Source organism: Symphalangus syndactylus, chromosome 4, assembly GCF_028878055.3.
Source record: "Symphalangus syndactylus isolate Jambi chromosome 4, NHGRI_mSymSyn1-v2.1_pri, whole genome shotgun sequence".
Classification (NCBI taxonomy): domain Eukaryota; kingdom Metazoa; phylum Chordata; class Mammalia; order Primates; family Hylobatidae; genus Symphalangus; species Symphalangus syndactylus.
The window spans coordinates 40,591,016-40,605,135 of NC_072426.2; the positions used below are offsets into that span (position 1 = coordinate 40,591,016).

Consider the following 14,120-nt stretch of genomic DNA (forward strand, 5'->3'; position numbering starts at 1 on the left):
GAACAAATCAAAATAAAGGATGCATACATAGGCAACAACAAGATAAAAAAAAAGGAAAAGGAAGTCAACCTCTACCCAATAAATACAATGTTTAAATGGAAAAAAATATAGACTAATAGCAGTTGGCCATATTGGTAGAAATAACATAAGAACAAGTCTACTTTATTTGACATTGGACAGACACTAATTTGAATGTATTTTTGATAGTCTCATTTGAGAAGTTTGTTGAAAATTAAATAAGGACTAGTGAAGAACACAAAATACTAAATTATTCCTATGAGAAAAAGTTAACAGAAATGGAAGTATTTATCTTGAAAAAAAAAGAGATGACTATGGGAGAAAATCACTGCTCTCAAAGGCTATTAATAATTACAATAAATTGTTCTCCTGCCCTACAGAGGAACACTGTATATGAGGAACATGTACAAATAATGGCAAGATAATTTGATTTGCTGTAAGTAAGCTATCTTGATAATGAGGAAATTTAAAAATACTGGAACATCTAACTGGGAGAAGCTATAAGATTTTTTTTTCATCCCTAGATAGCTTTAGTAAGAAAACAAATGCATTCCCTACCCTGGTTCCCCTGTGCTATCTCACTGGTTTATATTCTCAAATATCCACTCAGGGATAGTGAAAATGGAGAGGTTTCACTCTGGCAAGACTATATCCTGAAGTTCATGCGGCTTCTTTACACTTTTAATGTTTCTTTTCTGGATTCACCTACCTCCCAGGTTTGGGTTATTACTAGTCCACTAATCCACAGAGGTAAGGCATAAAAATTTTGCAACAAGAAAAGTGCTAAAGTTTCTTTCTGCTCAGACATAGTCATTGGTACAGGGTCAAATTTTCTAATTACTTAGAAATACTTGTAGGCTGCTCACAAGTATTTATCCTGAGGTTTCTCTTTGATATGGTAATTGGTTTGCTTTCAGGTTTTCCCAAGCCTCGATGTACTAGATTCTCTGTCTTGGCACCTTTAGACTTTCTCTTACAAGCTCTTCCACAGCATCCTTCTGCCCTGCCAGACTCCCTAATATGTGCTGGCCCTTTTCTTTACAAGGTCCACAAATGACTTATGGACTGCTCAGTATAGCCAGTGACATTCAGGCCTATCAGATATGAATACTACTGATGCTCCACTCCTATATTCTCAGCACTTCTATTTCCATCTTACAGACTTACTAACAGTTAAGTCCAGAGGCTTAAAAATTGAATTCTATTCACACTTAAAAATTATATTCACCAGTCCCACTGAATCTTCGTACAGCAAGCACCTGCTACCCTGCTTGAAAATTACTTTCTTTGCCCACAAAAGCTTGATTGGCCCTGAACATGAGGCTCAGGTGACACCTCTAAGGGTAGCTTTTCACCCAGGATGAATAGGTGGCTAAACCTCCAGTTTGTTCATGTCAGGTAAGATAATTCTGAAGTGCTGAGGTGCATTCTGCAGTACTACCCAGAGTTTACCAGCAGGATCAAGCCCCAAGCCCCAGTTGCCTGCAGTGACTCATAATTACACCTTCTTGATTTTCTTCCCCTCTCTACCTCACTTTGTCTCATTTTCTCTTAAATAGACTACTGATAACACAAATCCTTACTTCAGAGTCTGTCTTCAGGTGAATCCACTTAAGATAAGGTACCTCCATATCTTTACATATGCATTTTCCAAAGAATGTGCATTTTTTGGTAACATTTAAAAGAACCCTTTACATTAATAATTGAGGCAAAACAATCCTGGTTTCTTTTTTTTTTTTTTTTTTTTGAGACAGAGTCTCGCTCTGTCACCCAGGCTGGAGTGCAGTGGCGCAGTCTTGGCTCACTGCGAGCTCCGCCTCCCAGGTTCACGCCATTCTCCTGCCTCAGCCTCTCCGAGTAGCTGGGACTACAGGCACCCGCCACCACGCCCGGCTAATTTTTTTTTGTATTTTTAGTAGAGACGGGGTTTCACCATGGCCTCCATCTCCTGACCTCGTGATCGGCCCTCCTCAGCCTCCCAAAGTGCTGGGATTACAAGCGTGAGCCACCGCGCCCGGCCAACAATCCTGGTTTCTATATATTACAGTGTGCCCGCAACAAATGGTGCTCTCACGCCTGGGAAGGTGGAATATGTGTCCCCAAACAGACAACTCCCAGACTGGGACCTTTGAAGTGTTTTTTGTTGCCGGCAACTCCAAGTGAGATTTCTTGCAGAACACTCTGTGATTTTATGATCTAGGATGAGAGGGTTTGGCCATAAAATACTACGTTTTCCTATCAATTCCACTACAGTGATAAGAAAGTTTCTTTCCTTTTTGTTCAAGAAAAATAAAAAAGCAAATTACTTTATGTATTTTTCTTTGGCTTCTGATCATGCTAAGAGACACCTCAACAAATCCTGCACCTAACAAATCCTATCTTTTCTGCACACGCAGCAGTAAAATGCACTCATTTGTGTAAGTTATAACCAAATACATAAGTAAAAGTGTGGTTTGTGACAGTAGATCTGACTTTGGGGATACATATGAACTTCTAAAGTTTTACTAGATTTCAGCATTGACATTACAGCATAGAAATAAAGCATTTATTGCAGTCATCCCAGGCATTCCAGATGGTGAAGAACATTGCAATAATTCAATGGAAGGAAAAGCAAACTTACCCGAATCATCATGACTGAACATCTGATATCATGAATTGTATCATAGATCTTCTTTGAGATGTCCACAAATTGATTATCATCCAACACATTCAATGAGTTTTTGCTTAAGGCTTCCAGGGCAACATTCACTTGTGTTACAAATTCAGGAATTACTGTTAAAATAAAGAATAAGGAGAAGATTGTCCTCTTTGTATTTTTGGATTTCTACAGTAGTTTCCAGGAAATGTAGAATTTGGTTTTAAACAAATATTTGATTAATAGATCTTTAATTGTATTTTTTAAATATAGAGATACACAAATTTTTGCAGGATTATCTTGAATCTCTGAAAAGTAATAGGAATGAAAGACAATTAAAGCCATTTTTTTTTTCTAAACCCCAGGCTTCTGGAGAGAAAGGCATTTTTATATAAATGTTTTAAAAGATTATCTTTCTCCTTTATATCATTTTTGTTTTTACAAAACCTTGGGACCATACAATCATTTCTCATCCTATTCAATATAAACCACAAGAAATTACAAAAAGGAATTGGTGTGTAAAACAGTTGGAATTGTAAACACAAAGATATTTAAAGAAAGAAAGCAATTGAGTTGCTAAACAGAAGAAAACTTAGTTAAAAGTAGTAATTCTGTCTTATAGAAATAATAAAAATATTGTAAACTTCCTTTTAGTAAGATGTTTTCTCTATAATAAAAAATAGTGAAAAGGAATTGGCATTCTCATATGAAAACTATCTTTAAAATAACAAAACACTGACTGACTATAGGGATGCTTCTATCAGTAAGCCAATCCATGGATTATCTTTTTAAATTAAGGCTTCAAAATAGTTTCAAATAAAAATACTTCTTCAATTTTACTTTTAAGGTTAATGATATTAACAGTTATTATCTCTTCACTAGGCTCAAGGTACTTTTCTAAGTGTTCAATGTGATTTAAATCTTCACATAACCCCAGTATTAACTGAGTATTAATAGTTTAACAACTAGGACACAGAGAAATCAAGACTCTTCCACAGATTCATTCTGTTAATGTGTAACTAGAGATGTAAACTCAGAGTCCCAAAATGCAGAATCTACACTCAAACTAATCTACTATATCATAGTGAGGAAGCCTCTTGCCCATATGAAGATGTTGGGTAAAAAAGATTAATTTTTAGAAGAAATAATTCTAAACCTGGAAGATAACAATATTTTGACTGGTATAAAAATATCAATAAATGTTATTTTTCTACATTTAAGTTGTATCTGCATGTATGGCATACCATCTCTTGCAATTCTACCTGCCATGTTATTGATATGAGGAAATTTTGATGATATACATGGGCACTCATTTTATCTGGTCCTTTCTTTCCTCTAGCTGCTAAAATGTATCACCTATATCCTACTTCTGAGCCACCATACCTGCTGACATTACCCACTGTGCTCCTATTCTCTGTCCATTCTTTAGGCACACTGTCTAATAAAAGGTGGCTACTAGCTGCATATAGCTATTAAAAATTAAATTCATTAGCCTTACATTTTAAATTCAATTCCTTAGTCATATTCATCCCATTTCAGCTGCTTAACACATACATGTGACTAGTGATTACCATTTTGAAGAGTGGAGATATAGCTATCATCAGAGTAACTTTTGGGATAACAGAAACTTCTATTGGGTCATACCACTTTGCACTGAGAAACCCTCAAATCACAGTCTCCCTTTCAGCGGATGGGATAACAAAACAAGAGGGAGAGCAAACTCATATCACTTTGCCTAGGAGAAACAATCTCAAACCACAGTTCTCTTATACATGGATATGACTCTCAAAGTATATCTCTAATCTAGACATTTTTCCTTAATTTCAGAACTGTATATCCAACTGACAATGGCAAAATTCTGCCTGAATCTTTTATAACACCTCAAACATATTCTGTCTAAATCTAAATACATTTCTTTCTACCCAGGAAACCTAATTTCCCTTTACTATAGTCTATGTTGGTGCTGAGTCATTCATGAAAAAAACCCAGGTGTTTTATCTGACCTCCTATACTTCTTTATTCCTTACATCCAAATACCTACTAAGTGCCATCTGCTCTACTATGTAAATATATCCCAAATCCATTGAGAATTTTTAGCCCCACTGTCTCTATTCATCATCATCTACTATTTCAGTCCACAGCATAGTTCTTCCCATGTCTAAATTCTGCTCATTCTCAGGTTCATTTTAAGTATAATCTTATGAATGGAACCTGCCCTTAGCATTAAGTATTATAGTATCTCTCAAATGATGGACACTCAATAAGTTGTTTTATGAACACATCATGTTAATACAGTGTTTACAAGTTTTCAATTGTTCCTTGAAGCTTTTCTTTGTTTATATCCTAAGTGAATAGGCTGGCATGCAGTAAATAAATGATTGAATGAATTGAGTGATTAAATGAATGAATGAATGAATTAATATGTAAAATCAAGCAAAGAGTAGGTACAATGAAACATGTCCAGCTTGCATTTAAATGTGATTTCGGTTTTGTTAACAACTGAAAAGCTCCAAAAATATATTTATGCAGGCTTATAGGAACATTCAAATCTGCTTTATGAGTTAATCATTACTTTTGTAGTGTTAAAAGAGGAGGGAAGATCTAAGAAAATGTGTCCGGTTATTTCACATTTCCTTCAGGTTCTAGAGTAGACAGCAAACCAACCGTCAAAACTACTACTCTAAAGAACAGGACAAAATGGCTTCTAGCCTCTGTGATATGCTCTATTCACTCCAAAGACATAGTTGAGTAAAAAGAGATATGTCCTCAAAACCTGTAGGGACCTGTCGGCTACATAACTTTATTCATAGTCATCCCCACTAAAAAATGTTTTTTCTCATATACCAAACAAGTGTGCAATACAGTAATAATTTAATTCTGTCTATTAATACTTTCAATCTGCTATTATTGATACAGTTCCCACCATCTTCCTATGTAGATTTTGGCAAAAAAAGAAAAAGTTAAAGTCATGTAAAGATCTGTTTTCCACTGCCCTGTGAAGCAATTATGAGAAAGATTTAAGGAATCTTACAAAACATACAACACAGCCTTTTCATTAGTGCAAAATGATTTCATTTTAACTCCTCTAAGGGCCTTTTACTAATAAATTAATATTGGCTCCAATTAAAATCTTTCAGAAGCAAATGTTTAATTTCTGAAGTACAGATGGAAACTACCACTTTCTCACTTTAACAGCATAAATGAACTATTCAAAGCTGATATGTAATTCATTTCTCATTTCATTAGCTTAAACATCAGGTATGGGTGTACTTTACTTACACTGTGGACATATGGTTGCTTGGATCAAACTAGGAGTAAGTTTTTTTAATGCTTTCAAGAAAATACAAAATGAGTATAAATAAGTAGTCAGTTTATGGTAATTTAGAAAGAATAACAAATTGACAAACCTGTCTTTACTCCATAATCTACCTAGGTTTTCAGAAAATGAGGTTTAGACATTAATATACAATCATGCTATACAATTATTGATCAAAGAGAGGGATAGCTTAAACACATCCACTCTAATCAATTGAAATGCCAGGTAGGATAAGCTGTTCTGAACTTTGGAGTGTAGATTTATCAAACAAAGGCGGCCTTTTGGTCAATACCCCGGCGACTTCAAAGTATCTTGTCTATTTTACACAGCCAAATTCAGAACCAGTTCTGAACTCTTTTGCAGTCTATACTTTCTCTGCCTACTTTATTCAGAATAGACAGAATAATAGCTACCATTCTCATCCATCTTGGCACTGTGCTAAGCATTTTAGATGCATGTCTCATAATCCTCACAGAAGCCCTGTAAGGCAGGAACTATTACTATCCTGATTTACCTATGAGGAAACTGAGGTCACACAGTTAATAAGCGATGGGCTGGTAATTGAGAATACAGAGCCTGCTCTCTGAACCCTAAATCTGCACTGCTTTCTTCTGATAAGTAAAGTCCATGGGGCTTCTGAATTGCTGTGCTCATGGGGGAATTCATGATAATTTTCTGACAACGCAGTTAACAGACCTACACAGCCAAGTTCTCCTAGGCCTTGAGCTTCTCTCTGGTAGTAGCCCAAACATATTTTATCCCTTCTTAATCCTTGCTAAATGTATTATGTGCATTTGAAAGTAGGTGAGGATACATTATTATGAAATTAAATAGGTCAGAAAAGAATTCAGACTCATTACAGTAATGATCTAAAAATGATATCATCAAATTGTTTCCTACCATTAATCAAACCCAGATTAAAATATTTCTAATTATACCATTATCTTTGAAAATTACTGGTGGTAAAGAAATTTGCCTTTGAAACCTCACATAATGCTAAGTCATCATTTCTTTAGGTTATGTTAAGTAACTGGGAGAGAATAATAGTAGAAAGTGGCATTAAATGACTTCTACAAATACTACTTTATACACTTCTTCTTTTTTCATTTATTCAATAAATGCTAATTATTGTGGTTCATATGTATTTAATATTTAGGGAGCCAATATTATGTATCAAGAATACGTTTGGTACCTCATAGATCATATATCATACAAATCAATGACTAGTGAGGATTTCACCATTTTTCAAATGATATGCCCCAACGTACTGACCTACTCTGATCCTTTATCACACATCACATGGTTAACAAGAGCAGCACTTTTGACCTCTGCGTTATACTCTACTTCATCTTTCAAGAATAACTGGAATATCTCCAAAAAGTAAAAAATAAAATACTAGAGAGAAGGGACTTAGATATAGCTTCGTGAAGCTGATATATTATGTTTTCTCCCTCTGGCAGGGTAGTTTTTCTACATATGAAACGCTAATCATTTAATTAGCCTGAGTGTCCACCTTTGAGTCTCTCCAGTGACTTAGAAACTTATCTTCTTTCTCTGTAGCTTAATTTAAAAAATCTTCATATGTCTACATAATGGGTTATTAATAAATAATATTTCTGATTTAAGTATATTAAAAGTGTATCCAATGAATTTTTAATATGATGATTAAGCTCTTTTATGCTTTTCCTCACATCATTTTCTAATTTGTTTACATCACAGTAATCATTTACATAAATGTGACTACTTAAATATTCACAGTTGGACCTGAACCAAATAATGTTCTATGATGACCTTTGTTCTTTTATGTACTACTTTATAAATTTTATTTATTTTAAATTGTTAATAAATTTTATTTTTTAAATTGCTTGGTTTTCTTTGCATTTCTCAGTAAGAATTCTCAAATATTTAAATTATCAATACTATTTTTATTTATGTTATGTTAATTAACTGGGAGAGAATTAATAGTAGAAAGTGGCATTAAGCATATGAATAAGAAGTTTGTGCAACTATTTTGGTTCATGCAAATAGAATCATACTGCATACACTTTTATCAAGTTTCACTAAACATTAAATTTATGTCTATGTAAGTTGTATATAGAATTATTCATTCTCATTGCTATATAGCATGTCATTATACTAAAATGTATTTATCCAGTCTATGGGAGATGGGCATTTGCATAATTTTCAGTTTGGGACTATAATATATATGGTGCTATGAATATCCTAGCAGATGTTTTTTGGTGAATATATGTGTACATTTTTAGGGAATATACTTATCAATAGACTTGCTGGGCCATAGTATATCCATATATTTCACATTAGTAAACATCGACAATATCCTAAGTGGTTGGAAAAATTTTTACCCCATCAACAATGCCTAAATATTCTATTTGCTCTGTATCTTCCCTAATATTTGGCATATACCATCTTTTACTTTTCAGCTTTCTCCAGAGTATATTCTCTCGTTCCCTTTTAATATCTCTGCCAGGGATCTGGGTTCTACTAGTTAAGACTAGGGATTACTTTGATTTTTTAAAAAATCTACTCTTGCATCTTGAGTTTACACTGTTAAATCTTCCTCTTTTAGAATCACTCACCATCCTATTGCTCAAGATCAAATCTTAATTTCTTCACTTTTTACCATATAGAAAAACATACAACAGGGAAAAAGTTAAAGAAAAATAGAGTGGCAAAAGGGCTCCAAGCTCCGTAGTGTTAGCAAAATGCTGCTCAGTATGCAGTGGGTATCCTGAACTACAGGAACAGGGAAAGAAGTCTAGAGAAAAAATGTGCAGAGGTTTAAAAGGTACAGAGGTTTATAGGGTGGGATCACATCTAGCAGGAGAAATGTATCTTCCTTTGACCAGTGCTGTTGAATGAAGGTGGTCCTTCACATATTGCTGGGGATTCCTTGGCTGAAAATAAATAGAATTGATCTTACCTCTACAAACTTCAACTCTCTTTGCACAGTTGTCTATGATTATGTGGCAGAGTAGAACCATTTTTCCAACATTGTCTATCTGGTATCTTTCTGCCCATTCTTCAGTTTCAGATTATTGTTTATTTATTTACTTTTATAAATTTATGTTTTATTGATACATAATAGATGTACATATTTGGGGGTACATATGATAACTTAGTACCTTCATGTAATTTGAAATCAGATTCAGTTTAAACATCAGTTTCTCTGCAAAACTTCCCTCAATCAGCACCCCCACACTTGCCTCCAAGTATATTAGGAAATCCTGTCTCTTGGACACACTAATGCCTGAAACATACATTTATTAAAGCACCTATGCCTTAGCCAGGCATGGTGGCATATGCCTGTAGTCCCTACTACTTGGAAGGCTGAAGCAAGAGGATCACTTGAGCCAAAGAGTTCAAGGCTTCATTGAGCTATGATCACACCACTGCAGTCCAGCCTGGGCAACAGAACGAGAGCCCCTTGCCTCTGCCCTACATTTTAGTAAAGCTCCTATGTCTCTTACTTTACTGTATGTGTTTTATTGTACTCAGCCACTTCTAAAATCCTGACAGAAAGCTCTCAAAGTATAAACTCTGTCAGGTCACTTTGTTTCCCCAGGAAAGTAGTAGGCAGTAGAGTAAGAATTCAAAATTAGGCACTCAGACTCAGAGCCTATGCCCACAGCCACTATGTTCTACTGCTTGGATGTAAGAATAACCACCCTGAGACATACCCACAAAACATTGCAGGACACTTAGGATAAAGTGAAGAGCTACATCTTCAAGAGAGAAAAGATTATCAGTAAAATATTAAAATCAGATTGGCATTAGACTTTTCATGAGAAAGGCTAGATACCAAAGGAAAAAAGATAAAATAATGCCTTAATTCTAAGAAAAATTTATTTTAAACTTGAAATCCAATATCCAACCAATCCACCAGTTAAGTGAATGATGGCATTACTTCAGACATTCAAGTACACAGAATATTTAATTTCTACGAATGTCAGGAAGACACTTGGCACACATACTCTTAAAACAAGAGGTGAATCCAAAAGATCAAAATGTGAGGCTGAGGAAATAGTGGAGTTGGAAAAGCAGTGTAAGGAATACCCAGAGAGTATTGAGACAATACGTAAACATGTGATGTATTTGAGAGCCAGGGTTCTCACTATGTAAACAGGGAGGTACTGCTAAGGAATGACAAACTGCTCTGGTAAGAAAGATGAACCCCATGGGACTGGACTGAACTGAAGACGTCGGCTTGAACTCATAATTTTATATGCAGATATGAACATAAATTGTATATACAGATATATATATGTATATTATTTTTGTGCAAGAATGAAGGAGAAATAAGAAAACACATCTTAATTTTCCTATCTTCACATGCATTTTTTAAAAAGATTCACATTAAGGATAAACAAAGGAACAAGAAGACTTGTTATGTACAAGGAATTTTAAGAGTAAGGCGGAACGGATATGAGAAGAGAGATTTGTCTCAGAGTAGTTTTTGTACATTTTTGACTTCTGTAAACTTTTTAAGATTCTACAATAAAAACAATAAAATTCAATCAACAAGGGTAGGGAGTTGGGGAGAGGAAACCTAAAACCAAATGCAAATAGCAATACGTGAATGAATGAATATGGTTAAAATTTTTAACGTATGCACCACTGAGTTGCTCATGCTTTACTATTTTCTAAAGCTGTGTTGTTTAATACAGTGGCCACCAGATATACACTGCTATTTAACCTTATATTAAAATACTATAAATGAATACAATTAAACATTTATTTCCTTAGTCACTCTAGCCCACTACATAGGGCTACCATATTAGATAGTGTAGATATAGCTCAGTTCTATCATCACAAAAAGTTCTATTGGACAGCACTATTTCAAATATTTGCAAATCAATTATTTGTGAAGTGCCTGTCCTCTGCAGGGCACTGGTTTAATGTTGGATGAGCGATATCGGTATCATCTTTGATTCTGTGTATATCTCACTACTATGAGTTAAAAACCCTGAAGAAACCCTCCCTGGCACCTCAAAATGCCCTGGGCTATTGCAAAATTGTATTTTAGCTCCTATCTAATGATACAATTCTTAGCTTTATTGGTCAACATGTATCTTCCTTGGTATAAATATAGATGACTACTTAACAACAAAAACCATAGTTTTCCTTGTGGTTTGAGAAATTATAGATTATCTCCTTGCCATATTAATTGTGTTAATCCCTTGAAGTTTATGGGATTCTACAGCTGATGAAATTGTACTAATTGCAATATATGTTAACAATGTCTGGAATTTCAGTTCCAATTTGTTACTTTCATTCTAACAAAACTGTTAATTAATTTTAAGGAGTTGTAATACTACAGTAAAAGACTATGGATTCAATCTCATTGATAGTTGTGATTTTATTTTCCCTACATTAGCTGTATTTCCCATGGAAGCATAAGAGCTTCCTATACGCAAGGGGTACAAGGTTAAGATTTTTAAAGAACAGGCCAGACGTGGTGGCTCATGCCTGTAATCCCAGCACTTTGGGAGACCGAGGAGGGCAGATCACCTGAGGTCTCAAGTTTGAGGCTAGCCTGGCCAACATGGTGAAACCCCGTCTCCACTAAAAATACAAAAATTAACTGGGCGTGGTGACTGGCACCTGTAATTCCAGCTACTTGGGAGGCTGAGGCAGGAGAATCACTTGAACCCAGGAGGCAGAGGTTGCAGTGAGTCGAGATCAAGCCATTGCACTCCAGCCTGGGTGACAAGAGCAAGACTCCATCTCAAAATAAAACAAACAAGAAAGATTTTTAAAGAATAAATTTATTTTTCTTGTATTTGATATTCATTCATTTTGAATCCTCCTACTATTACATCCAATATATTAACTTCAGGGAGCCCAAATTAATACGGCTTAAACATATAAGCATGTTTAACACATGTAACAGATACTTTTCTAGAAATCTGAATAGAAATTGATTGTAAACTTTTTGACTGTGAGAGTTTGGTGAACTGAATTATTACTTTCAATAATATTTGTTGAATGAATGAAGAAAACTCCTGTTTTAAATGCAGTAGGGTAACTTACTATTTAAGGTAACTGAAGTAACTTCTATCATAAATATTTACCTCCTAATTTCTTTTTCTTTTTAAAGCTGAATTTCTACGTGTTGGTTTACAGACACTATTTTAAACAAGTCTATAAAAGAAAATGAAGTTTTATAACCATGCTAAACATGTTTAAAGTAGTTATAGAAATCCAAAAACTTTCTGAATCTATGTAAACTATGATTATGAAACGTCAGAAAAAAAATGAGCTAAAGTTCCCTTCTATAAAATGAAGAAGTTGGTTTAGTTCTTCTACTCTAGCATAGTTACTCTCTGATTCCATAAGTTTCTTCACAATCATACATGCATTGTATTTACTTTCTCTGGCTACATCTAGTTACAAGCAGAAATTCATTTGAAAAGAATAAATGGATGAATGACAGGGTGGGTAGATGACTGGATGGCTAGGTGGGTGGATGAAAGGAAAGAAGGATAGCTGTAGGAAAAGTTGGGTGGATACATGCATAGATAATATAATGTGTGAATAAAGAGAAGTAGAGATTTATTTTTATAACTCTCCTGCATCTCCCCCAAAAATGAATTAAAAGCAGCTTTTAAAAAAAGAGTCAAGTGTGCAATAAACTTTAAAACAAGGCCAATAAGAGCCACATAATCAAAGTTAGGGAGCAGAAGTATAATTACGTTAAAAATCCTAGAGTTAAGGTACAGCAATTAAGTATAAAATTGATTGTTTGAGGTCCAGGCAAAAATGAAGCAATGGGTTATATGGTTCATATTACCTACTAAAAGGAACCTAAGCACTTTGAAATTTTCAAATGAAAATGATAATTTCTATTTTCATCAGGATATACTTGAAAAGACTTTTACTTCTCAATGCTGTGTACTAAGAGGAATAAATGTATCATGTATTTATTTGTTATTGGTTATTAAATAACAAAACGAACAATAGTCTTTACAAATGATGTTAAGAAAATGCAAAAGCATTCTTCATAAGACTATTTTTTACAATATCAAATTATCGTCTGCAGAGAGTTAAAGTACTAGAGGTTTGATTTGCACCTACCTGATATAACATACAGAAATAGGTCTTGATTTGAATTCTAGAGATAAAGTTAATGCATAAATGAATAAATGATCTCAACATGGCTTTTGACAGAAGTGAGTCACAAATTATTTGAAATTGATGTCAACACTGAGTTACTTCTTGAAGGATGGTCATTAAGGTTTATCAGCAGAAGAACTTCCAACGCTTGTTTTAGATACTAAAGTGCTGATGATGTAAATTGATATTCTCGGCCGGGCGCGGTGGCTCACGCTTGTAATCCCAGCACTTTGGGAGGCCGAGGCGGGCGGATCATGAGGTCAGGAGATCGAGACCACGGTGAAACCCCATCTCTACTAAAAATACAAAAAAATTAGCCGGGCGTGGTGGCGGGCACCTGTAGTCCCAGCTACTCGGAGAGGCTGAGGCAGGAGAATGGCGTGAACCCGGGAGGCGGAGCTTGCAGTGAGCCGAGATCGCGCCACTGCACTCCAGCCTGGGTGACAGAGCGAGACTCCGTCTCAAAAAAAAAAAAAAAAAAAAAATTGATATTCTCTTGTGAAAGTGAAAGTGACTTGTATCAGCTGCATTTTATTCCTGAGACAGAAAGCCTCAGATCAGGATTACAAAATATGATAACCTATATGACAGTGTCCACCATAATATCTGATTGTTCAGAGATAAGAGAAGACAAACATTTGATCACTTACTAAGCACCAGTTATTTTGCTGGTGGTTTACACATGTGAAAGCAGTAATGTGTGGTATGTCAAGGCTTGACATCAAACTTCCTAATTGGGGGTCTCTTCCCTGATTGCATTTTCTCATTGCATTTTATATGCATTGTGTTTTCTCTGAAGTTTTACAAGGCTATAGTCCTGAGCAAACAGTAAATTCTTTGCTCAGTAAACTTTATTAGAACACAGTAGTTTTCAAACTTTACCATGCATCAGAATCACCAGAAAGGCCCATTAAGGCCCCATCCATGGAGTTCCTGGTTCAATAGGTCTAAGGTGCTGCAGAAGAATCTAAATTTTAACAAGTTTTCAACTGATGTGAATACTGCTAGTCCAGGGAT

At 35.0% G+C, this 14,120-nt stretch overlaps 1 protein-coding gene across 5 annotated transcripts in view; it reads right to left on the bottom strand.

Moving 5' to 3' along the window:
- Positions 1-14,120, bottom strand: part of CTNNA3 (catenin alpha 3) — a 1,903,490-nt gene that overhangs the window by 376,845 nt on the left and 1,512,525 nt on the right. For all 5 annotated transcript variants that reach the window (XM_055274451.2, XM_063637177.1, XM_063637176.1 and 2 more), the window contains one exon: positions 2,639-2,790. In XM_055274451.2, coding sequence (XP_055130426.1) covers positions 2,639-2,790 — 152 coding nt within the window. The remainder of the gene's footprint in view (positions 1-2,638; positions 2,791-14,120) is intronic.